General features: G+C 39.8%; 1 protein-coding gene across 2 annotated transcripts in view; it reads left to right on the top strand.

Annotated features, from left to right (window-relative positions):
* The window catches only part of CUBN (cubilin), a 143,516-nt gene that overhangs the window by 61,170 nt on the left and 56,992 nt on the right, over nt 1-25,354 (top strand). For both annotated transcript variants that reach the window (XM_061346130.1, XM_061346129.1), the window contains exons 29-34: nt 4,863-5,044; nt 11,604-11,778; nt 13,395-13,576; nt 19,815-19,971; nt 21,686-21,802; nt 24,081-24,194. In XM_061346130.1, the coding sequence (XP_061202114.1) occupies nt 4,863-5,044; nt 11,604-11,778; nt 13,395-13,576; nt 19,815-19,971; nt 21,686-21,802; nt 24,081-24,194 (927 nt within the window). The remainder of the gene's footprint in view (nt 1-4,862; nt 5,045-11,603; nt 11,779-13,394; nt 13,577-19,814; nt 19,972-21,685; nt 21,803-24,080; nt 24,195-25,354) is intronic.

Below are 25,354 nucleotides of genomic sequence, written 5' to 3'. Positions count from 1 at the left end.
GAAAGTCTATAAATCATCCCTTGCACAATCTTCAATGACTACTTAGAGTTTTATCCAGAGGAAAACAAAGTCACCAAATACATGTTTCCTGAGCTTTCTGTTTGTTGTCTGATTTCCTAGCAACTAACACCATGTCAGGTAGTTGTTTTAAGCATTTTTCAAGGGAATTCAGGGACCTTTGCACTACTAAAAGAGTATTTCCCCTCCTTTTTTTCCCCTCACTTTAGCTGCTGGGCTGAAGTTTCCAAAATGACTGCACAAAGTGAGCATATGCCACATGCAGCTCTGCTGCGAGAAACTTCTTGGCAATGCAGCTGTCGATCTGTCTGTCCACATAAAGCAAGATGGTGCATTTCTGTGCTGAGAAAAACTTTCACTAGGAACACAATGGTTTCAGATCATCCGCTATTATTTCAGTGAGAGCTGAAGTCGTGCAGCAATTTATAGGTTTTGCTTCCTCATTTTTATTTACCCCTAAAGGCCAAATAGTTCTTACTTTGCTGTCATAAACAGCACAAATCCCATTTATTTGAACGGAATCAAATTGTAATCTGATGTTTGCAGGCAAATGTAAGCATTAGGGGAGGCTTGTAGTCCTTTAATGGTGATGTCAGAGATGGAAGAAGTTTAATTAGCTGAGAAGCTTACATTTCCGTTAAACTTGTCCAATTTCAAACTCTTAATGAAGCAGGAAGGCTACTTTTGTAGGGAAATGACATTCCAGGTTAAATCAAAATGTATTTCTTCACTTGCTCAAAGAATAGGAAAAGGATATTGTACATGCCAATGTATTCTTCAAAAAGCCAGCACTGGCATTTCTCCTTAAATCTTCCCTTTAAATGCAAAATCCATACGTATATTCATGTATGCATATAAATAAACAGGCATCTGCATCTCCTTCTACATTTTCAGCCTGAACACCATTCATATGAATGTAATTTGTTTGCTATATTTTCTGATTATTTTAAGTATCTACCAAGGCAGGTTTCAAAGCCTAGAATAAGCATCTTAAGGCAGGGGACCTGTCTTCACAGGTAATGCACAAACAGTATGAAAAATACCTACAGTTTAGTTTTCCTTCATGGCTTGTATCTGTGATGTAATTACAGAAACGCATAATGCTACAAGAATTCTGTGGGTAATGAAAATGGGGAAGACACTAGATAAATCAGGGATCAATTCTAAATTCTCCTTTTTAAAATATTCAAGGCAAAAAGTTTGTGAATAGCAGTGTTCCAGGAACTGAAATACAAGCTGCAATGTTGGTTAATAGATGTTTGTTTCTCATTTTGAAATGACATTCCTGGGCAATTCCTTTCATTTATTTATTTATTTTCCATTCTAAGCCTGGAAATCTTTCACATACAATGCTTGTGAGCATTTCAACAAGTTTTTCTATTGTAATTGAGTTTAAAGTCAGGAACATTTGTTTTAATTTCTGAAGTATTTCTGTAAATATTTTGTTAAAATCATCTAGCATTCATATTTTAAAAAGTGTACAACAGAACTAATCCCTACCTCATCTGTATGAGAGCAGGAACATAATGTATAGACTTTCTGCCAGTTGGCCAGAGACCTCAGAGATTATGTTTCTGCTCTGATATGGAGGTTTCTGCTTGCAGGTCACTCAGTATAGTTCAGGTGTAAAGTTCACATATTTGCAAAGATCAGTGAGTCCTTTTTTTACCTGTTAATAGTGAATACTTAGGCATAAACTCAAGGAATTTTGTATTGTTTGCAAACAATTGAAAAATGATTGGCAACATGAGTTCAGCACATTCATTATAAGAACTGAATCAGAGAGATCTAGGCTTTACCTCCAATTTACTGGAGCACTTAAGAAGAATCACTTCTCTTGTAAAAAAAAAGCTTTTTCTGGGAACATTTAGAGTTGGAAGAAAAGGAATGGAACATTAAAGACAGCTTGACATTCTTATTCATGTGCTTCACATGCCCCATCCAGAGAATACTGATTGAGCTCAGAGAAAATATAAACCACCCTGGAGAGGGAGCGTGAGTGATCTGAATGCTACCTGCAAGGGTTGCACAGAAAGTAAGGTCTGTGCCTCAAAGCACAGCACACAAGCTTTCCACTCGTCTGAGCCATTTTGGGTTTAAATAAAAACCATGTCTTTATGGCTATCAGGAAATTCTCAGTAGGAGAAGCTGAGTCATAACTGCCTGTTTAGTTTTAAAATGTTCCCAGCTTTCTTCAGGCTGAGTTAAATAGCAATTGGCTTTGCTCTTGCCTGATGAAACTTCCCTGCCTTCCCCTTCCCACCCCCTCAGGACCCCAGCCATCCAGTCTGTTGAGAAATTGCTCTGTTTCCCAAGCTGGAGAGGCTGCTTTCCCCTCCTGAGGTCTGTCCTCAGCAGCTGTGTCACTCCTGCTGCTGAGAGAAAGGAAAGGGAGTGAAGTCCCCCTGCAAATTCAGCTCTAAGGCTCTCCCCCTGCTGACACCTCTTTTTTTCTCCAGTTATAAAAACCCAATGACCTGGTTTCTTTTGAGGAAACTCGGGCCATCTTCTGATGGCACTGGGGAAAAAAAATGGGGTGGTGGGTGACACTGAAGCTTTCTTCCTCTCTGTCTCTCTGCTGAAATGTTCATGGATATCAAAGTTTTAGGAGTTTAACATTTACCCAGCGGTGCTGGCAGGCCTCAAGGAAGCAAGTGTACTACCCTTTTCTGTTTCTCTCTCCAGAGGGACCAAAGCCAGGATTGGTTTCAAAATACACTTAAAAGCTTCTTTTATTTCTTGATTGAGGGTTATGGAGGCCTCCTCAGGGTTATGGAGCATCTTGTGCAGCAAGGTGGGGAAAAAAGGAGAAGAGCTGAGCCTGTAGCAATTAATCTGTGAGGTCAACATCGGTTACGTAAAGGTTTTCCTGGGTTATAGCTAACTGTGTTCAATTGTGGGAATTCCTGTGTTTAAAAGGTGGTTTTCCATGAGTACTGGGTGATACACAGACAGAGATCTGTGTTACCTTGCTGGCATGGCTGGACTTTTCCTCACATCTGTATTTAGATGACACTGATTTAGTTTAAAATAGCTTATTGCTTTGCTCCCTGGCAGGCCTGCTGCTCTTTCCTCTCATAGATTTGTATTATGCAGTCTTAGAAGTCCTAGGCAAAGCCAGGCAAAGCCAAACTTAAATTTCCAGTGAGAGGTTGAAAGACCCCATGGTAGATACGATGGCAAATGCGTCTGGGGATGAGCAGCCACTTTTCCATAACCACAAGTTTGTCACAGAAGGTGCTGAGGAAAGTATTTGCATTTAATTTAAGATCTTGATTTATAGCTTCTTGAAGAAAAAAAAAAAAAAAGTGTTAAGCAGAGCAGTGGCCAAAGATACCTTGTTGAAATTATGCATAGGCTTAATAGAGATTAGGGGAGTTTCACACATCTGTGTGGATTAGTTGAGCAGGTGAGAAGGGTAGTTCATTTGGTTTATGTTATAAAATATCTCCTGTAACTGAAAGGTCTGATATAGATGCTATTTATCACTTCTGACATACCCGGAGGCAGTATTTGCTTCTGGGAATACAGAGCTCATGGTTTATTAGATGGTTTTAAGTATTTGGGGGCTTTTTTGCTATGTGACAGAACCTTCCCTCTGGAGATGAAGCCGAAGAGATTGATGGAGTGTGGGCTTTACTTACAATGCTTGAGTGACCCCATAAAAGCTGTGTAAGCAAAAGATTAGTTAGTCCCTAAATGAAGCACTTGAGGGCTTGTAATGTAGAGAGGGGGAAAAAATGCTGCTGCAAGGCAGAGCAACACACACACATAAAAGCAGATCGACCCACAATTCCCTTGTTTTCTGCATGTGAAAGATATTGATCCACCCTACTGGCTTCTCTAAAGGTGAGGTTTCACCATGAATGCAGCTGATCTAAGTTTGGCCTAACACTGGAAGGGGCTGTTGCCCTTCCCACCCTGTTAACACCTGCACACAGGGATGGGGTCAGGGAGAGCGTCTTCCTTCAAATTCAAGGAAAGGAGAACAGTGCCACATCTCCATAAAACAGTGCCAAAACTGCAGCCTCAGGTGTTCAGCTGCTTTGTGCTGTCAAATCAGGGCCTGCATTTAATCCATTGCTTTGCATATTTTAATTTTTTTAATCTAGCTCATGATAACCAAGGACTCAATCACCCAGGGGGCTGAGGAGTGAGTTTAGGACAATAATTTCTCACCTGAAAAGAAAATACTTAACTTTTCAAACATGCCATGTCTTACAATTGCGCAGTTACAATTGCACAGTTACAATTGAATAGAAAGAACATTAAATCTACCAAATGTCAGAAAACCAGTCTATCCATTGTGACTTGGCAGTTTATGATCGCACTCCGCGGGTTGAGGGAAATTGCATTGTCTTTCATTTTATGATTTCTAAAGCAGTGGGAAATAGCATTTTTACAACAATGGGAAGCCCTCCCCACGATAACTTAGTTTGTGTATTAGTTGAGGTCAGGAACAGTTAAGGAAGGATCTGGTTCAGCTTTCTAGAGCTGAGCTAAGCTAGAGGCCAATAATAAAATTAACAAAAAAAAAGTCTTTTTTCATTTTCTTTTTTTCCTCTGAGCCTCAGTTTCTTCAGCTTTCAAAGCAGATGCTGAGGTATGGTGAGAAACATGCCAAACCATGAGGCGAAGTGCTCACTGCTTGGGAAGTGCCAACAGGTCTACCCTGCCATTTCTGAGTTCCTTGCTAGACACCAGTTCCCTGTGATAGAGCAGATCCTCAAACCCATTATACATATTTGTGCATGAAATGGATACTAATGCCTGTCCTCATTGCAGAGCTGTTGGTGAGATTTTCCAGAGTCCCTCACTGATGGGCTGCTTTGTTGTCTTGTCAGGTTGTGGAGGAGAATTCTCTGGCCCTTCTGGTTCATTTCACAGCCCTGGCTACCCCAACAGATACCCAAACAATAGGGAATGCATCTGGTACATTCACACAGCACCTGGCAGCAGCATCCAATTGACCATTCACGAATTTCAGGTTGAATATCACCCAGACTGCAACTATGATGTTTTGGAGGTAAGAACATTAGATTTACTCCTGAAAAAATACATGCTTTACTCCTCAAGAAGTTACATGCTTTTTTTTTTTTGTCTGGAAGAGATAATCCCAAGAACTGACAGAGCAGAACAAACAATTCTACTGCAATTTCTCATTTCTGCTGTGGTTACAGTTAGGTTCCACAGGTGTTGTCACAGAAGCCACAATGTTCTTACTATTATTTTGCTTTTATGCCTTTGGAGTCTGTATACCTTAATGAATAATGATGGTAGGCACTGTACACTTCCTAACAAGAGATAAAACTTCTTTGAAAAACTCAGTCTTGTAAAGTCCACATTTTACAAAGAACTAAGTAATAGGGTGCTGTACCATGGAGATTAAAATGTTTTGATGTAAAGGAAGATAATGGATCACTGAGGGGTAACTAAGTTGAGATCTCATGTAGCACCTTTCAAGGAAAGGGGGAGGTTTATAACTCTGAGCACTAAAAGCTATGGAGATTCCTTTTACACATTAAAAAGAGTAAAGAAGAGGCAGTGTCCTAATAGGCTTAGGTTGGTCGACAAGGAGAAAAAGGACCTTTCTAAGGGTTTACTGACCTGTCAGAGACCCATGAAACTAGATGGTCTCATATACAATACCTTTATGCTCATGCTGGGAAGCAGCCAGGTGACCAGTCCCAGCTAATAGATTTGAATAGACTTCCACTGCAGGTAGAAGGGTTAGGAAATAATTTCATGGAGAAATTCTTTAGAAGTATAGATTTTCTAGATCATATTCACTAGGGAAATTTGATGTCACTAATGGAGGTACAGTTGTTGGGTCTGTCAATGTTAATACATTGGTGACATTTAAATGTTTTTGTAATGAACACAAAAGATTTATTAAGAGATCTTATATCACTTCACTGGGTCCTTTCTACTCTTCTGCTGGTTGATGTGATGTGTGACTGGCATACAGCTAGACAGCTTTCTGTCCAGCACCCACACATACTCACTGCTGCCTATTCTGACCTTTGTAGCTTTGATTCCTCCTTAGTGTGCACTCATCAGCAATATGCCTGGAAGACTTAACTCAGATCCTAAATATACAGTTGCTGATAGATGATGGCTAAGCGTTTGTATGAGTAGAAGAGATATATAACTAAACTCCAGCTTTTTGACTCTGAAGCAGACTACCCTAGCTTAGCAATGAAGTGGAAATTGACCAAATGGACACTGTGCTTTGAGTATCCTATTGGCTTTGGGACTTTTGTAGGATCTGGGAGTAAAGAAATTGTTCCATGAATTCTCTAGCAGCAGCACTGAGAAGTATGACTGTATGTGACATTCCTGACACCAGTGCCTGTGAGTAGGTGGCCTGTGTTGGCTGGTTTGGGTTTTGATGAAGTCTGTTGTATTGCAGCTTCATTGCTGTTTGTGCCTAAAATGACAAGATTGAAGCTAATCTGCCTGTGAGCTTCAGTTATGCCTCTGTTGCTCAAAGGAGTCCATTAAACAGCTACAAATCTAAGTCTGCTGTAGTTGACCATTTCTTGACTAGTACAAGGACAATGCCTACATCTGCAGGTGGGCACGCAGGTTCTGCTATGATCCAGTAAGCGTAGAGATGACTGGCAACCATTTGCTTGACAACCTTTTGACTAGTGGGGAGGGCTGACCTAAAACCAGTGGGTGGGTTGCCAGACATTAAATGCTTAAAGAATTTGTTTAAGAGGATCCTGCTGTTTGCTGCTCTGTATGCCTGAGCAAGGTATTTGCCTTAGGTTTGGGCTTTTCTTTCTTTACCGTTTCAAATTTATTTGCTATGCTTTTAGTTCTTTACAGCCTTACTTGTTCATCACCACAAATGCCCACCTTGTTTGTTTGAACTTCCCTGCCTTCAGAATTGACACGCCTCTAAGTTGCTTACCTCCTAACCTTGACTCATCCAGTTCCCAACACCTGTCTCTATCTGCTGACAGAGAATCTAACATCAATCAACTTACTGGGGAAAACTGGTTCATGTCGTAGTACAAGATCAAAGGTTCTGCCTGGCAGCAAACAGCTTCCCCTGCCAAACTGCAGGTGTTTGGTGGAGTTTTAAACACCTTGACACATACATACTTTCTTTCTTTTATTACAGAATTACACATTCACAGCATGATTGATAAAGTCTGCCCAAAACAGATGATAACTCAGATTTAGTAGAGAAAAAAAAACCAAATGTGGTTAACCATTTTCAGGAGCTGCTCTACCTTGTCATCTTCTTTCCTGTAGTTGTCTACAGGCTAGCAACCTGTAGGTCCAGGCTAACAAAGACACACACAGATGTTTGAAAAAGTGCGAGAAAAAGAGAGATTCCTGGTGTGCATTTGACACAGTGTGTTTCAGTGATCAATAAGGTTCCAAACTTTTTTCACTCTCACATTGTTTTCCCGAGTATCCTGTCTATCAGTTCTTCAGGTTTTAAAATCTGCTTTTTCTCATAATTATTCTCCTGATTTCACTTTTTCCTTATCTCTGAATAGTTCTACCACTTCCTGTTTTCTCCCAAGCCAAATAACTCTCCAGTTTTAATAGGAAGTCAAAATCAGTCCTAAAGTAGCTTTGCACTCTGCTATTCCTCCCTGTCCCATTAACTCTCCCTACTCTCTGAAATAAGAAGTTGTCTTGTAATAAAAGTTCCCCAGTAATCACAAAACCTGCTCACCTGGATGCATTTAGCTTTTGCTTAGAAACACACTCATCCCTTTGTGAGGGCACAGAATTGCAGGAACATTCCAAGACATCTTTCCCATTACAGCACCTTTGCCACTAACTGTATTTATACCATCACTTCTTGACTATTTCTCTTGCACATTTTTCTGAAGCATATTTGTTCTTGTGAAAGGCAGCAGCTCTCTTCCTTCCCTTCCCTTTGTCAATGCCTCCGAAACAAGCTGTGCCTTCCATGTCAGTATCCCAGGACTGCCATATGTTTCAACAAGATTGTGCAACAATAGTTAAATGAAAATTTTGTATGTGAAATCCTCAAGTTCTCCATGTGGCTTCTGCATGCTCAAGTGTTTGACATATTCTTCTTTTATCCTTCTCCTTGTTTCTTTTATGACACTCTTACACTCATTCTCTCTTCCCTATCAGGTTCTATTCCATTTACAAACATCCAGAATCAAAATTTAAATTGATCTTAAAGGTATTTTCTAGAAATGTTTCATGGAAATAGAAGTCATCATTTTGGACACAAGGAAAATCTTTACATTTAAATGGCTTCTATCGAAAATACGTACGTAGAGGAAAATGAGCATGTCTGCTTTCTTGAATTATGACAACTTTCTTTAACATGGACCAGATTTTTGTGAACTATGATTATATTCTGCCACAGCAAGACGTAGCTCTGAGCTGAAAAGGAGGGTACCCTGACAATCTATTGCACTTCCAAGTCTTTATTAGATGCTTTGGTCTTCTCATTTAAATATAAAGAAACATCAAGTATTACCATAATTCTTAATTCTCTGTCAAAGCCAGTCTCTCTCTTTGCTGGCAGTTATATCTGAGTGGGGATCAGTTGTATTCCCAGAAAATCTGTGTCATGAGGGTGACCAACCACATAAAAACAGCTTTCTGTTGCTCATAACTCTGGAATGCTGACTGTTAACAATAAATGGAGCTAACGGGGCAGAAGCAAATGATAAGAACAGATTAAAACCAGGGGCTTTATGGCACCTCCGCTATGCCGTCCAGCTAAATTTTATCTCTGGATCAGGTACTCTGGTCAGAGTAAATGTTTTTATTCTTATTTTTATCTGTTTGCAGCTCAGGCATCCTGTGATTCTTTGTGAACCACACCCTGGAATTCATTCTTTCCATCCATTCTCTTTCCCTCTTCTTTTTTTCATGTGGTAACTATTGGTTTTCCTCTTTGTAGCCAAAAGTAACATTTTATTGGTTTTTGTCATGGAAACACTCTAACTTGTTTTTGTTCCAGCCCTTGTGAAAGCATCTGATTAATTGAAATGGCATAAGGGGAAAAAAAAGAAAATACACTCCTAACTGTAAAGATCATGCCTTTGACTGAGCTTTTTATTTTGAAACTGTGCAGAAGGCCATTGCTGCACAGTTAACAATGCAAAAGAGACCCACAAACCTCAGATTTCTATCAGTATTCCTTTCCCATCTCTAATTGTCTTCCAATAGGTCAACTACAAGAGTTCATTTCTGAGGTAATACTAGAAGTCAGCAGTGTTTATGTCAGAGATGGGTTTGGTCCCCTTGCCCATGGTGCGCAGATGGCCCCAGGGAGGCACCAGGGATGATATGAGAGGCTGGTCCATGGTGCTTATTAGATGCATATTAGAAATTCCTACTGTTTCCTCTGCCACATTGCTTCTCTGGGCTGGTTTAGATGATTAAGAGCATGTGTTCCTGCTGGATCTCATGCTGTGGTTCTGACTCAGAGACTATACCACAAACACATTTTAAAATTCACCATTTTGAACAGACTTCTGACAAATGCAGCTGTCACTGAGCCCCACAGGCAGTCAAGCAGTAAGATTTTTCTGAAGGCACTGAGCTTGCAGCAGACAAACATGCTTCTTCCCCAGACTGTGACTGCTTCATTACAGATTCTTAATCTGAGCTGCAATTTCATCCATACTGACTTCTCTTGAATGCCTCAAGATGATCCATTAGACATAGGAACCATTATCCATTCAAGTCATGCAGGCTCCCTACAGAATGCAAGAAAGTGATGTCTCAGTCAAAATAAAAATCTTTAAGCTATTAAGCCTGTGTAATCAGCCACTAAAGCAGAACACAGTCTTCTGAGCATCTAACACACTGTGACATTCATAAAAGTTTAATTCCTCCTTCTTTCTTCTGGGGATGCAAGCTTCAGCTTCTAAGGTCTCACGTTACTCTGGAGTCACTGAGTAGTTTTCCTAGTTAAAGAAAAATTCTTTCCATTATACCTCTAATGGCAGAGCAGTGTCAGGCACCATGAGCAGTTAAGTGAGCACACAATCAATCAAGTTACGTAGCAATGCACTACACGTAGCCCTGGAGGTGGTGGGACTAGCCCAGCTATTTGTAAGACTTGCACAGATATTTAGCTTGGACAGAACCCAAACTTCTTCTGAGGTTAAAAGTATCCGGCAGGGCTTATTAAAATATTGAGTTTCCCCTCATCTAGAAGTGATCAGAGGCAAAAGGGCCATATAGAAGACTGGTTCTTATAGTACTGTCATTTCTGAGGGAGATTAATGGATTTCTGGGTTTGGCCTTTTTGATGTTTAGCAAACTAATAAAATATTGGAGAAGGCACGAGATACCACTGGTGGGAAAACCCTGATGGGATTTCTTGCCTTATCTTCCTATTCCCTGCTTCTGTTGTTAGAACTTGCCACTCAGGTTTAGCTTTAGGATTTATACATAACATATGCTAATAAAATGAGAATCTATCACTAGTTCGGTTGCTGAAAGACAATAGCACACTCTTTATTCAGTGTCTCTCTTTCATAGTTTTCCCATTTGAGCTTCATGTCAAGCTGACTTTTGCAGCTGCTGTCCTACCAGGGACACACCAATGGAAGGCGGGAGACTCTTAATATCGGGTTGCTTTTCATTAGCATGCAAGAAGCCAAAAAAATTCATCCACTGAAGGCAATAGGCACCAAAATCACTGGATTTGAAAACTGCACTGAGCGGGTGTGTTTTCTTCAGCTTTGAGAAGGAAGATTAAGGAAGATGAGACAGTTCCACCAGTTATAAATGGGCTTAAACTAGAATCCCACACCCTGTATGGAAAACAAGAAACGGGATTAACTAGTCTTTAGCACTGCCACCTAATTCACTTCAACTGGTTTAAAAATGCGTTATAAAGTACACGATATTGCTGGTGATGTTTGAGAGAGTGGTGGTTTTCTGGTTTATAACTGCCTGAGGCACAGTCTTCTGAGTAGGAAATAATTACTCTTAAAAGTCTTCTCTGGCAAATACGTATGATATATATCCTTGTTTCCAAAGAATATTATCAAAATATTTAATTATATGTACTTATAATACACATGTACTATTTACTTCACCAAAATCCCATAGTTCAGATGTTGATTCTGCCATTGAAATCTATAAAATTGCAAAGTTTTTTGTTTCATCTGAAAAAGTGATAAAATCTAGCCTCAATTTAAAAATCAGTCTTAGCTGTGCCTTTAAACATGAAGGGTGCAAAATATCAGCACATGCTGATACAGTCTGTTTGCAGAAGCACACAAAAAGTCTGGTTTTCTATTGCCACAGAAACAAGGTGCCAACCCTGCAAGAATGGAGCAAAAAGAATGTGACAGAGTCCCCATAGCAGAAAATTCTTATTTCATGCACGGCTGTTTTGAAATCATCTAGAATTTCATACTTGTGCCAGGTAGTTCAGGTACCAAGTAAACCTGCAGAGAAAGTAACTTTACTAGCTGCTTTACATTTCAAAATGTGGAATCACTTTCAATATTTAGATTAATTTTTTTCTCCTATCTGAACAGTTCTCATGTATCCTGCTTGGCAGGTGGTCTCTGATAAACTTTGACAGTGTTTCTTCCATTCATTTATAGGTTTACGGTGGCTCTGATTTCCTCTCTCCTAGACTGGCCCAGCTGTGTGTTCCACGATCAGCACAGAACCCACTGAGGGTCTCTACTACTGGCAATTCAGCCACTGTCCGTTTCAAGACAGATATATTAGTGACAGAGAAAGGTTTTAATGCCTCCTGGCAAGAAAATCCTGGTGGTGAGTATGCTGATTAATACAATGAGAAATTCAAGAAGTCTGAGAATCAAGGATCAGCCATGCTAGCATTGAAAGTAGGCAAACAGCATAGGGCTGAAAGCTGAAGGAGAATTTGGGTTTTACTGGATTTGGTAACACTAAGAGATGCTGACAAACACACAGAGGAGAAAATTGTCTGAGTAGCCCAGATCTAGGCCTGTTTATGTATTTTGTAACAGTCTACCTTGGTGGTGTTCCTTCTTTACATAATTAAGACATCCCTGTAATCAGAAAAGAACTTCTGCATTGCCAGCAGTTCTTCCCACCCACTCACCCACACAGATTCCTTTATTAGCTGAATGCTCTTGGTTTTAAATTGTGAAATGAAAAATATCTGGGAGCGTGGCTTAACTGGGAGAACTCGGCAGAATCCAAAAATATTTGGAGTGATTAGTAAATACCTGAACTTTATAAGGTCCATCCCACATGTGATTATTTGTTCAAAGCCCTGCTGGTAATCAGTAAAAGAAGAGACAGGCTTAAAAGGCTTGACCACATCCCTCTACATGGGAGTTCTTATGAAAAGGCCAATTATCAGAAAATAATTGCAATTAAAAGTAAGTAGAGGCAGATTTTAATTCTTGCAGTTTTGCTTGATTAAGCACACTGATTCATCAGTTTGTCAAGGTTTATACGTCTCCTTTCTCACAAGTTTTATGAGAAAGGCACAAGATTCTGTTTTGAATAAAAGAGGTCTACAATGGTCCTTTGAATTAATTCCCTTCTGGCTTATGTTTTCTACTTAGGCCCCCTGTAGCTTTCGCATCCCTTCATGGCAGCTTGCCTGTTGTACTCCATCCCCTCTCTAGCCTCTAAAATACTCACTGACCAGAATGAAATAACAGTACAGGATTTATCCTTCTAGCAGACTGCTTCCATCTACAGCAGTCCCAATATCTTTCCCTCACCCTCCTCCATCCCTTTCCAACATACACAATTCCATTTGCTTGTTTTAGTCCTATTAAAAGCCCTGGCACTTCCCAAACAGGATCTATCCTTCCAGGCTATTTAGATATTCATGAGCACTGGAGCTATTCTGGTCAGAAATACCTGAGGGTGGAGTCCTTGGGAAGCCCTCTGCTGTGTGGATAGAGAAGTGGAAACTCGAGGCTTGCCATCATTTTCTGCTCACACAGAAAGTGGAACTCCTGGCTGCCTTGGTATTTTCAGAAGTGGTTTTCTCACCCCTGTGCTCAGCTAGGCATGGTCATCACTTTCTCAGTATGCTAGGTCTGCCACATTCATATGGATGGTATTTCTGATTACTTTTACAATAACTAGGATAGAGGAATACCAGCACAAATGCTCCAGCCTACTACTGGACTGGGATTAGAAAGAAATGTTATTCATAAGCAGTGTTATTGTATATTCACAAATAATGATAAAGTTATACTTTTCTGATAGTCATTTCCATTGAATTTTGTTGTGGACAGGACACTTGAACAGTTGGAGCACTCATCTTGAAAAAGTTTAATGTAAAAAATATAAAGATTGAAGTGTTTGTAGCTTAAAAATAGATGTGGATTCTCACTAAGAGCAGAAGTATTTGTGACTAAAATTGATTATGTTTTTTTCAGGCTGTGGTGGTATTTTCCAAGCTACGAGTGGGGAAATCCATTCTCCAAACTATCCTCAACATTATGGTAATAACACAGACTGTTCTTGGCTTATCCAAGTTGACTCCAGCCACCGAGTCCTACTGAATTTCACGGATTTTGACATTGAAAATAACGATTCCTGTTACTATGACAATGTTGCGGTAAGTAACAATAGAAATTTCAGAAGTTTCCTTAATAAGACTGGTGAAATGCTTGCAAAAGAGGAAGCTTACTATGCAACCTAGGCTGCAGATAGTTTCAGACTGCTAGTTGCATGGTCATATTTATTCACTTATGATCTAAGGCTTAAATTTACAGCTAAATACTTATTATCTAGTTCCCTTGAAATAGGCTTCACAAATGTATTTCTGTGCTCTTTCAAGTTCCCACTTATATGTGGAAGCATCTTTTCTTGAAAGCAGTGCATGTTGCATCCTGGCACATTTTTCTTTTTGGTGGTATGAGTTGTATTTAGTACTGTAGGAATAACATCATACATAGATGGCTGGGTTTATGACCTTCTTTCTCATTTTAGTGCAGTTTACCACTGTTTGCTCCAAGCCATAGCCTGGACTGCCCACATATATAATAGATTGCACAGTCTTACAAACTCAGGACAGAGGGAGATCTGCATCCAGAGGGAATTGTGGCTGGCTGGTTTTCTTTATGTATGCACTGTGTGTTCAGGTGCTCCTCAACTGTCTGTTTAATTGCTTCATTAGAGCCACTGTTCTGTTAAAAGCTTCACATTGCTGTTGTTTTGTGAGCTTTTGTTGATGCCACAGAAATTCAACTTGCTGCTCAATCAGTGCACGACAATGAAGAACTCCCCACATCTCCACTTGGCCTTTTGGGAACAGGGACATGAAATCCTGACCTTTGATGTCAGATTGCACTTCACTCAGGACAAAGGCATGTGTGATCAGTACCAGTCGGATAAAGCACAGTGGCTGTAGCCCCAAATCCAGCTTCCCTCTCCTTGATAAACTGTCATTCACAGAGAACTCAATTTGGCAGGAACTGAAACTCTTTTGAAAACAGCATCAGTTTTAACAGCATTGCTCCTGAAAGCTTTTATGTACTGAACCAGAAAAAAGGAAACAGGTCCCTATTTTGCTGAGCAGAACTGAAGATTCCATTTGGCCACAAAGCATCTTTGTACAATGACTGTTCATTATTTTTCTGATTCTGAAGCATAGGGAAATATGGGTCTGGTTTTTTTTTTAAAATTGTTTAACTATAACAGGGAAGGTCATTGCAAGCGAAAATCTATTGGAAAAGCTTCCAAGGCTTCTATGATAGAACACAGGAGTAGAAAATCAAATTGCCTGACAGAAACACAGGCCATCTGAAATACCAGCATTGGTATAAATGCCAAAAAGAATTCAGAAATTAAGGGCTAAATTCTGATAAGACTTAATAAACAAGGTTCTCTTTTAAACTTGATGCCAATGAATGTATACATCTATCTAAAAACTTTGCAGACCATTCAACTCCGTAGGCTCTGTGCAGTTACAGGCATAACTTCCATTACCTTTATGCACCAGATACAGGCGCTGAGTTTTTAACCCTTGAAAGGCATCAGTCCTCAGCTGTCAGAGGAGATGGCTGTGGCAGAGCTGTTTGCCTGAGTGGAGGTTACAGGCCATTGCAGTGCAGTGACACCCCTTATCCTCTATTGCCATATGAGTATCTGTTGTTTGCTTCTGCTTTCTGATTTCTTGGGGGTGGTAGAGGAAGGAGTTGCCCATGAGCTCCAGCTGTGCAAATACAACTGAAGAACAATGTGTGCAGGGAGAGAGATTTAAATTTAATGCAAGCATCAGTCACTGACTCCCAAGTGGAAGGTGGTTTGAAAACTGGTGACAGAGAATGCCTATTTGAAGCCAAGAGATAGCAAAGGGCTCTGAGATTCTGTGTTTGAGATAGAGAAGAGATTTTCAATGCTAATATAGAGTAATCAGGAGGGCAAGAATGGAGTGGATGGGGCTTCTTTCTCTACCTGGTATGCCAGGAAGCAGAAAACCACTTATTACCAACACCTGGAAGTGATTTGTGTTCATCTTATTCCAAGGCTTCCTATATACCTCACTCACAGGAGAACAGAGTGAGTGGCACAGAGTGCCTGGAAATATGTAAGTAGAAGCCTGTTTAGTGAATGTTTTAGAAATTACATTCCAAAAGATGTGTAAATGAAAAAAATGGTCTAAGGAAGCAGGTGGGAGTAACACAGTGGTTCCATTTTCTGTTTCTCAAATAATTTTTACTCAAATTTGTATGGAGTTTATTTGCTCTGTGAGTTCTCTTGAGGTTCTCTCCACCCTTGAGCGTACCAGTGGCTTTTTCCTTCATTCTTCCCTTTTGGGATCCACTCATTCTTCCCCATTTTATGACCTAGACTATTTATTTTTTTAATATATATATTTACCTTTAATTCCTCTCTATGGGGAACACATGAAAATGTGTGTTGGTTGGTTGGGTTGGGGTTTTTTCCTGTAACATTTTCTATTGTGCATTTGATATGTGAGTAAAATGGAAGGAGGGAAAATAGTCATGTCTGCTGCTTCTTGGCTATGCTGCAACTCCAAAAAGCCTGGTGCATTTTTCAGCTCAGCTTAATGATCGTAAGTGAATTTCAGCACAGATGCAGGTTCAGCCAGGTGAATTCCAAGCCTGCAACGGTAAACCCCGGTGCAACTGCTCTGAGCTCCCTCTAGAGTCAATGGGTGGAGTGCACAGAGAACAGTCAAGGCCGCCAAAAAGCACTTTCTTCATTCACCTAGCTGCCTAAATGTAGTTGATTCTTCAGTTTCTGTGCCTCAGTTCTGTACCTTATCTATTCTCAGAAGAGATGAACATGTCTTCATTACTAAATGAGGATATATAGCCTTTGCTTTTTCTGATCTCAAATACAACTTGGTTATTCTGTAGAAAGCAAAAGGTCTTTGAGAAGACTTTTTGTTGTCACTGTCACCATACCTAAGGAATAAAGTTTTAATCTCTCCTTCTGTACCAGTCCATTTCTACCTGGAGAGTGTGTCTTACAACAAACAATTCTGTTTCTTTGAAGGAAAATAGAGGGAAAGAAATAGTGAATGAACTAATTCCTGCAATTTTCCCCCATGTGTTTAACCAGTATAGCATCAGACTACATGAGGAGTACTGGTAAGCAAGAGTTTGAAGTATTTAAGGACTCAAGATTTGAACGTGGCTCAGAAGGCAGTGCTTGTAGCACAAGGCACTGAAAAAGGAGGGGAGAAATAGAACCATAGAATAGTTAGGGTTGGAAAAAACCTTAAGATCATCAAGTTCCAACCCCCCTGCCATGGCCAGGGACACCTCACACTAAACCATATCACCCAAGGCTCTATCCAACCTGGCCTTGAATACTGCCAGGGATGGAGCATTCACAACCTCCCTGGGCAACCTGTTCCAGTGCCTCACCACCCTAACAGGAAAGAATTTCCTCCTTATATCCAATCTAAACTTCCCGTTTTAAGTTTTAACCCATTACCCCTTGTCCTATCACTACAGTCCCTAATGAAGAGTCCCTCCCCAGCATCCCTATAGGCCCCCTTCAGTTTGTTCTTTTCAGTGGCTTTGATTAAGTAAATGTTATTTTTCTTTCCTGTTGCAGTGTAACAAGTAGTGTGCAGGCATACAGAAATGTAAGCCTCTGGGAGCTAGAGAGAAGGTATGATTTCATTTATTCCAGGTGCTGGCAGAGAGGATCTTCCAAGAGAGGACAGCTAGAAAAATGTGGAGTTTTTATAGCTCAGAAGACAAAAATTATCTTCTTCTTGTCATGTGCTTTTGCCAAATGAAGGGCATATTTGAACAAGAAGGCAATGAGTCACTCAGTTATGCTTGCTGTGGAAAAGGAAGAGCAAACTGCTGCTCTGCACAGTGCGAATGAAAACTTGTCTTTTAAGTAAGCAAATGCATCATTTTCCTTTACTCATCCAGCCACAGAAACACAGTTCTCAGATGTTTCCAAAATAACTTTAAGAAACCGAGGAGAGAGACACAATTCTTTCCTGAGCTAGTGTGTGAATATTGTGGTTTCTGATTTAGATTCAAGACTGAAATCCTCCCTATGAAATAGCTTAAGCTAATAAATAGCAGGTGAGCAAAATGATGAAGCCATATAATACCCATGTGTTACTGTTCCTGCTTAACTTGTAGCTGACATAACTCCTAAGAGTTGCTGTTTTATCTCACTAATGCTTATGCCGAACTGTTTCTGGAATCAGATTTTTAGCAAGTGGAATCATTTCCAGGTTTCTGAAAGAGGAGACAGTACTATCTTCAGGCAAGCTGCACAGAAACAGCAAATACATCTGATTTAAAAAATGTTTCTCTGACTTCATGCTCATCTCCCAGTATTACCACAGAAAGACTTCATTATTCCGAAAAGCTCTTGGAATAAAACGTCTGCTTAGTCTCCTCTGTTACTCATCATAACTGACTGAGAAAGCTCAACTACTAGAGTCTCACCACAGTCCATGTGTCAATGGTCATATCCTCAGCTGTGCAGAGTGGCGCAGATCCAACAAAAGATAAACAAGGAGTTTATGTGTAGCCAGGCACTCTCCGCGCTCTGTCAATGCAATACTTACTCTCAGTTTGAGCATTCAGGTAAAATCCTCTCGCTACTGTCTAGGGAAAGATAGTACCTAAAATCCTAAGGGTTATTTTGCTAGTCATTACTTCTTTTCACGTTCCATGGTTTGTGGTTTTTAACTCCGGTCTGTTGTATATACAGAATATAAGTTCGGAGGAAGAATAAGCACGGTACACTATGTATTACAGGGCTGATAGTGGCAGGATGCCAAGAGAAGGTTGAATGGATGGATATTTTGGGTCTCTTTACCAGGTACTCGTTTTTGCAGACATTGCAGTACACTTAATACTCCATCACAAGGTCCCACACAGGCAGCTAGTGTTATAGGCCCAAGGGCAAATGTTTAATTTATGAATACAGCACTGGCTATGTAGAGTATGTCAGTATATTAAGCAGGGGTTTTGTCCTTTGTTTCTCAGCTTTGATGTTTATTTGAGACTGGTCACCATTATCTCAGCTGTTTTTTATATATTTATATGTAATATATATATAAATATAAATATAGCAACACTGCACTACATTACACAGTTTTAATTAGAAATCTTTAATTCATTGATACTGCACTGCTGGAATTTGAGGCATTTTGAAGTAAAATAAGACAATCTCAATAAGAAGTACATTTCTTCTAAACCAATGACATTATTTTGCTCAAAGCAGGCTTTTAGATAGCTTTTAACATCCTAGCATCTGAATATCTTCTAGTCCTCCTACCCATATTTTTATCCATGTTCTCCTCCAATTTGTTATAGGTAGCTGAGTCACAGATTATAGTGAATTACATGCCTATGGTAATGTAGGGTGTTAATGCTGCAACAGGAACTTAATTCAACTGTTGCTGCTGCCCAGTAGCCCAAAGCCTCTGCGGCTCATGCAACTGTGCTGATGGCTCCAGTGCTCATCACTTCTGCAACCAGGCACAAGGGCTCTGAGACTGGCTCATGGCTTCAAACACAGGAGCAACAAATCATGTCTGCTGGAGCGCTAGGGAAGATGGGTGGGAGACTCTGAGATGTGCTGGTTTTCCCTCTCTGTGGTTTCTGTTATTATAATTTTGATGTCGCTTAAGCTAGAAACTCACTGGTTTTAACTTTCCTTCTTTTCTTGATTGTGAAACGGAGAGGAAGGAAACAAAATTATCAGCTGTAGAGGGTGTGGGGAAAGAGAAGGAAAGCATTTGTGGTAAAATTAAAAGTGAAGTTTCGCAAACACCTCTACTTTCTCACTTTTTTTTTTTTTTTAAACTTTACCTTCTGCTTAAATAACACTTCATATGTATGTGTGCAATTCAGCACCCTAAAGATATTGTAAAGCATAGATACGTGGGCTCTGATCCTCAATGCTGGCTGCGTGTATCTTTAAGCCGTAGTCCTAGTGTCTTCTCTTCATGGTTTCCACCAGTGCACTAGTTTCATGTCAGGAGCAGTTTAGTGGTCTTTATTGAGGCAAGGTGTAGGGTTTAACTGAATAAAAGCTACATGTGAACTCATGTTAGCCATTAACAGAAAACAATAAATGTATGGGGATATCTGGATTGTTAAAGGAGAGTTGCTTCCATATCAGATACACACAGGAAGATGGTTACCTGGTGCATTTCTGTTACAAAGGCTACAGTAGCTTCAGCCTGCAATACATGCATTTTTTTTTAAATGGCCACAGACTTAAGATAGGCAAAGTAAAGTCTGTTTGCACTGCCCATGCCAGAGCTGTATCAGAAATAGAAGTCTTCTCAATACTCCTGTTGAAACCAAATACTTCATTTGTTCTTTTCATAACAGGTATTTGATGGTCCCAGCAGTGAAGCACCACTTCTTAGAAAACTCTGTGGAACTCAGCTTCCTCCTCCTATCACATCCTCCAGGAACCTGATGTACATCCGAATGCACTCTGATGCAACCATCCAGCACAGGGGCTTCAGTGCCCGCTTCACTGAAGGTAATTTTGTCATTTACGTTAACACGTATTTGTCTACTCACCAGTTTGTTTGTATTAGTCACAATTTTTTAACAGAGCTGATAACGTGAGGTGTTGTTTCTATGCATACTGCCTATCATCAGTGTGTGCCTCAAACAGGACTGAATTTTTCCAAATTGCAGATTAAGGAATTTAAAATCTAAGGATCATCTTAGATTCTTTGACTGGGGAAAAAAATGACTTCTTATAGCAAGGCATTTAGCACAGGTCAGCTGCCTCTTTTTAATACTCTCTACAGGGTAAGCTACCCATAACTGTCCTGAGACAAATGTACAACTGGCAGTTTCTACGGGCCTAGTGACAAAATAACATTTTATATGTCCATCCATGCACATGAATATGAAGAGCTATAAAAGAATTCTGTCTGGTGCTGTTGATGAAGTCCATGAATTCCAGCCTGAAAGATGGGCCAAGTATTAACTATCCAATTTGTGAAGGACTAATTGGTATTTTACATGGTTTCCTTTTTAATGAAGAATTGCACCAACTGGGCAGAACTTCTCATGAAATTACATATGATTTTATGATTGGAGATTTTCCTTTTTTTTTTTTTCACAATAACTTCGGAAGCACTTTTCCCCTAAGATACAGCCACTTAGATTTTGCAGAGACAATCTCTTTCTCTCATTTTCTTAGGATTCTTTTCACTATAAATTAGTACTTTTCCCAGAAATGCTTTTTTCTTTGACAATATTGTGCAAAAATTAGAATAAAGAAATCAGAAATTTGCATCAGCGAAAACCTCAGGAACCACAGTTATTGAAGTATTAGTTAAGGTTTTTAACTGGGATTTTCTGATTAACAACTATGAGTGCTTAATTTCTTAAATGTTCTCAGAGCACGTTTACTGGATTAGGCCCTGCACAGAACATGCCTGGTGAGCAAGTTCTTCCTGGCTAGGATGTATGCAACCCCGCTTTCCTCTTCCTGAGAAAACCCTGCAAGTCCTATCTCCTGCTGGATGTTTTAGGCAACACAGCAGGATAAATGAATCTCAGTCTTTGGTACCTAAGTCCCCTCCTTGCTGTTTAAAGCAGCTGTGTGTTAAACTCAGATGCGGGGGGTTGTGATGAGTCAGTATGGTAAGAAATGAGGCATGGCAGCACTCAGCACTGCTAGCAAAAGTTATGCAGTCAGTCAAGCTCTTGCACATGTGTAACATTTCACACAATTGCAGTTTTGTTAAAGCAGCTCGCAAGAGGATCATTCCAATGCAATGTGATGCCATCCTTGGGCACTGGAATGTTCTGGAGTTTGGAATGTTCTGAAGAGTTTCTTATGATATTTTTCTTTTTAGTTGCCAACATAGGCAAATGATCAGAGAAATGGGTGTACGAGTGTATTACAGCCAAGTTATTATGGTCCCAAGATTGCTCTTCTGAGCTATAAGGAGCTGATAAAGATGAGGTCTGTTCCCAGGTCACTCTGGCTTTTCTCATATGGTCAGACAGGTGTAACACGGCCTGTGGGTCCAAGTCAAGAACATACACCCAATGCTAGTGGGTCATTGAGCTAGACCTCAAGTCTCTTCTGTTAAATTACTATCATGAATTTGATTCTCATTTCACATTGATTTAGCATGTTATGTTTTACGCATTTATCTTCATTACAGAATCTAAGATATGTGTGTATCATACATAAATATCTCTCTGTGTGTATGTGTTTTGTTCTAAAGCGTGCGGAAGTTTCATAGAGTCAGATTCAGTTGGGGGAGCAATTTCCTCTCCTCTGTATCCTGTCAAATACCCAAAAAATCAGAACTGCAGCTGGATTATTCAGGCTCAGGAACCATGTAAGTAAAAACATCTTTTATAGTTAGCTGGGATGACTAACATCCTCATCATTTTTTTTCTGTAAAAACAATACAAAGTCCTCTTTTATTTCTTTAGGAAGTTCTGCATCCTGGTAGCCGGAGAGTGTGGCTCTCCTAATCTGTCCTAAATCAGATTTTACTGTAAAAGATTTAGTGTATATTGAGGAAAACAGCTTACAACTCTGTCATCTTAGCTGATTTATTGTGACTCAAGTGTTGCAATTATAAATGAGGTGTTGAATACGATGTGAAGTTGGACTTGCCTGTGAGAAAATCTAAGTAAGAGATTTATATATAATTATAGCACTCGTATTTTGCTGACCTTATTTTGGTCAGGATTTCTCAAGGTAGAGTTGTGTTAGATCAAATCTATGCTGTTAACATAACAACTACAAAAAAAACCCAACAACAACAACAAAAAGAGGACAAAAAAAACCCCACCAAACCCCAAACCCAGTTAACTAATGAGAAAAGGTACAGAGGAATTTCAATTTCAAGTACAAATTAAAAAAAATAAACAAACTGATCTTATCTGCACAGATACCCTCTCAGATATTCCTGTCGATTTTTTCACAGATTTATGATTGATCATAAAGAACCAGTATTTTCTGTCAGATGCTGCTACTACCTTTAATACCCAGTGTTACCTTAACTTCGTATAAGAGTCCTAAAAAATATTTATAGTTGGGTAATAATATCTTGGTAACATAATTAAAAATAAACATTTATTTTAAATAGCAACTACTGAACTTCAGTTGTAGATCTGATATTTAGCCATTGTTGTTAAGAACGTAGAATGTTCCAGCCACATTTATAAGTTTATTTTGAGAAGTTATATAACGAAAATTAATTTGCCAAAGAAAGCACCAACACAAAAATCAAGAGATAGACAATACTTCTTTTTCTCTTTTTCTTTTTTAGCATAGTTTCTTATACAAATACATGAAAAGGACATCAACAAAGCTCTTCCTCACCTACACAACATTTATTTTGAAAGACAATCTTTTCCTGGGTTCAGGTAGAAAACTCACACATAACTGTTGTCTCCCAAATTAAATCAGTATGATGAGAAAAATGCTTTATATGTAGCAGCCTGTGTATGTAATGGCTTCCTCCACTTACCACCAGGACCACTACATACCACATGCCAGTCACACAGCATTACATACATACATACATACGGTACATTACACAACCATATACAATAGATTTAGCCAATGACAAACCACCGCAGAATTCCTGTTCTGCTTTCACGGAGAAGGCCAGCAAGTCTCCTGCTCTTTGCCACCCACTGTGTTTATCCTTTTAGCTTTGTATCCTGAGGACCTGCATTGATAGCTGCAATTGATTGACCGGACAGGACACAAAGGAGTGCCAAAACGGCAGACTAGGCAGCTGAATGCCAGTCAGTGGCACTCTGCTGAATGCCGCGCCTGGATCCACCTCCCTCACTTCATTTTGTTCCAGCTAATTAATTGTAGCGGAAGAGAAGCAAAATATTTGTGTCGAATTCAGGCTTGGCCATATGGGGAAAAATCTTAGTTATCTTATAAAGCATGAGACTTTCTGACCTTCTCGACCAGATGAAACTACTGTCACAGACTGGCGTTGAGGACAGCCTCTCTTCTTCCAGCTGTGACTTCACCTTTGTTCATAACAGACAAGCAAGGGCAACACGAGAGTCAAAATTACCCTGAGTCAGAAATCCTCTTTTTCAGGATGTAGCCTGCTGTCCAAGGGTGTGGAAAATCCAATTCTGTACAAATATAGCTGAGGGTCGTTAATGATCCTTTAACCAGTCCAATTGATGCATTTGGAATGTTACAAAACGATGAAAGAACTAGCTCTTTCTAAGCCTGGAGCAGGGCTGTGTCAATTCACATTTTGTTTGGATCTATGGTATAGATCAGCAAGGGACAGAAGGTCACGGATATGTAGAAAGAAGTTTTGTTTCTGAATGTGTGTAGATTTTTCCATGTTGTGTTTGCTGTCATTTTCAGTACATAATGAACCTCTCTAGATACCGGGAAACTTAGATTCATGTGTATGTGTTAAATCCTATGCTTCTAATGTCAGTTGTACTAGAAAGCACTGAAATAGGAAGAGATTTACTAGGACCTTTTCAGTAAGGATTAATGTACTTCCATCAGATTCATTCCACATAGCAGGGAATAAACTATTTCATTTGTTTACATGTAACAATTTCTCTGTGAAATGCTGAACTTCTGTTTAAGTTTTTACTCTTTGCTGTTGCCAGTCAGCCACATCACACTCTCATTCACTGACCTTAATATTGAAAGCAATGGACAAAGCTGCACGATGGATTTTGTGGAAATTTTGGATGGGAATAACTACGAGGCTCCTCTTCAAGGTATTGTACCTTTGCCTTGTTTATGCATATATAAAACTACACCCAAGGTGAGCAGGAGAAGCTCTTCTGTGAGTGTCCTCCTGCTTCATGGATTTTCTCTGATAAAGGAAGCTCCTTTATCAGCAGACTGGGAATGGAGGATAAGTCTTCATTATGAAGAGCACTGTCCTCCCAGGTTCTGACTGTATTCCTACTAGCCTGTAGTTTGGGGTTGGCTCTAGCTGCCTTTTCCTTCCTCCTCAGCTGAACAATATTGGGAACCAAGCAATTCAGTTTAAACTAAATTCCCAAATAACTGTACAAAAACATAATGTAACCCACAATCATAAGCACAGCTCACAGTAAACACAGGTAAAGAAAGCTGCAGATTTCTGGGAACAGAAAATGGATTTTCCTCAGACCCTGGAAAAGTCTGATTTTCTGCTTGCTGCTGAGTTTTCTACAGATTTCTCCTGACATAGCTGCTCAGAGGCATCACCTTCAAGTGGCAGGAGTCTGGAGCAGCAAAATTCAGTGTTTATACTGCCAGGAAGCCTTGAGAGAGCCCTGGCTGCAGGGTGATCCTGATTCCCCTCACATCCCTGGGGTTGCCTCAAATTCCATCCTGTGAAATTTGGAGTATCTGTGACTTAAGTACGCTTTTCATTACTCTGCTTCTGTATATGCTCCTTTGTCAAGAGTCCGGCTGCACTCTATCTGAATGGCTTGTAACTAAGAGCAGAATTGGGTTTTGGTCTCCTGCCTTTGGCTTTGACTTGGCAAGAGGACCATAATACTAGCTGCTTGTTTTTTTCTGTCAGATGCCTTTCTGCTGGATCATGACTCATATTCTTAATCCCCATGTTACAATGCATTACAGGAGAACTGGTCTGTTATTTGTTGCTTGTTGGTTTTTTTTACTCAGAACCCAGTGAATGAAATGGAAACTACCATCAGATACATTTGATAGGATTTGAATTTTCAATTAGGGTGTAATTTCTGGATAGAGTGACCACAAAGGAGCTCAGTAACAGAATAGCCAGTGACCAGGGTGCCTGGAGTGCAGGAGGTCCAACCTCTGTTAACAAAAATTGCCACCAGACTTGAGTTCTGTGTAAATGAAATGGAGTATTTCATTTTTTATGTAGATTATATTGACAGCAGCAGCTGTACCCAACAGA

This window comes from Neopsephotus bourkii, unplaced genomic scaffold (genome assembly GCF_033783945.1).
Source record: "Neopsephotus bourkii isolate Nb327-2 ecotype Australia unplaced genomic scaffold, CSIRO-AGI_Nbou_v1 NB_257, whole genome shotgun sequence".
Classification (NCBI taxonomy): Eukaryota; Metazoa; Chordata; class Aves; order Psittaciformes; family Psittacidae; genus Neopsephotus; species Neopsephotus bourkii.
This window is presented reverse-complemented; position numbering and strand designations above follow the sequence as displayed.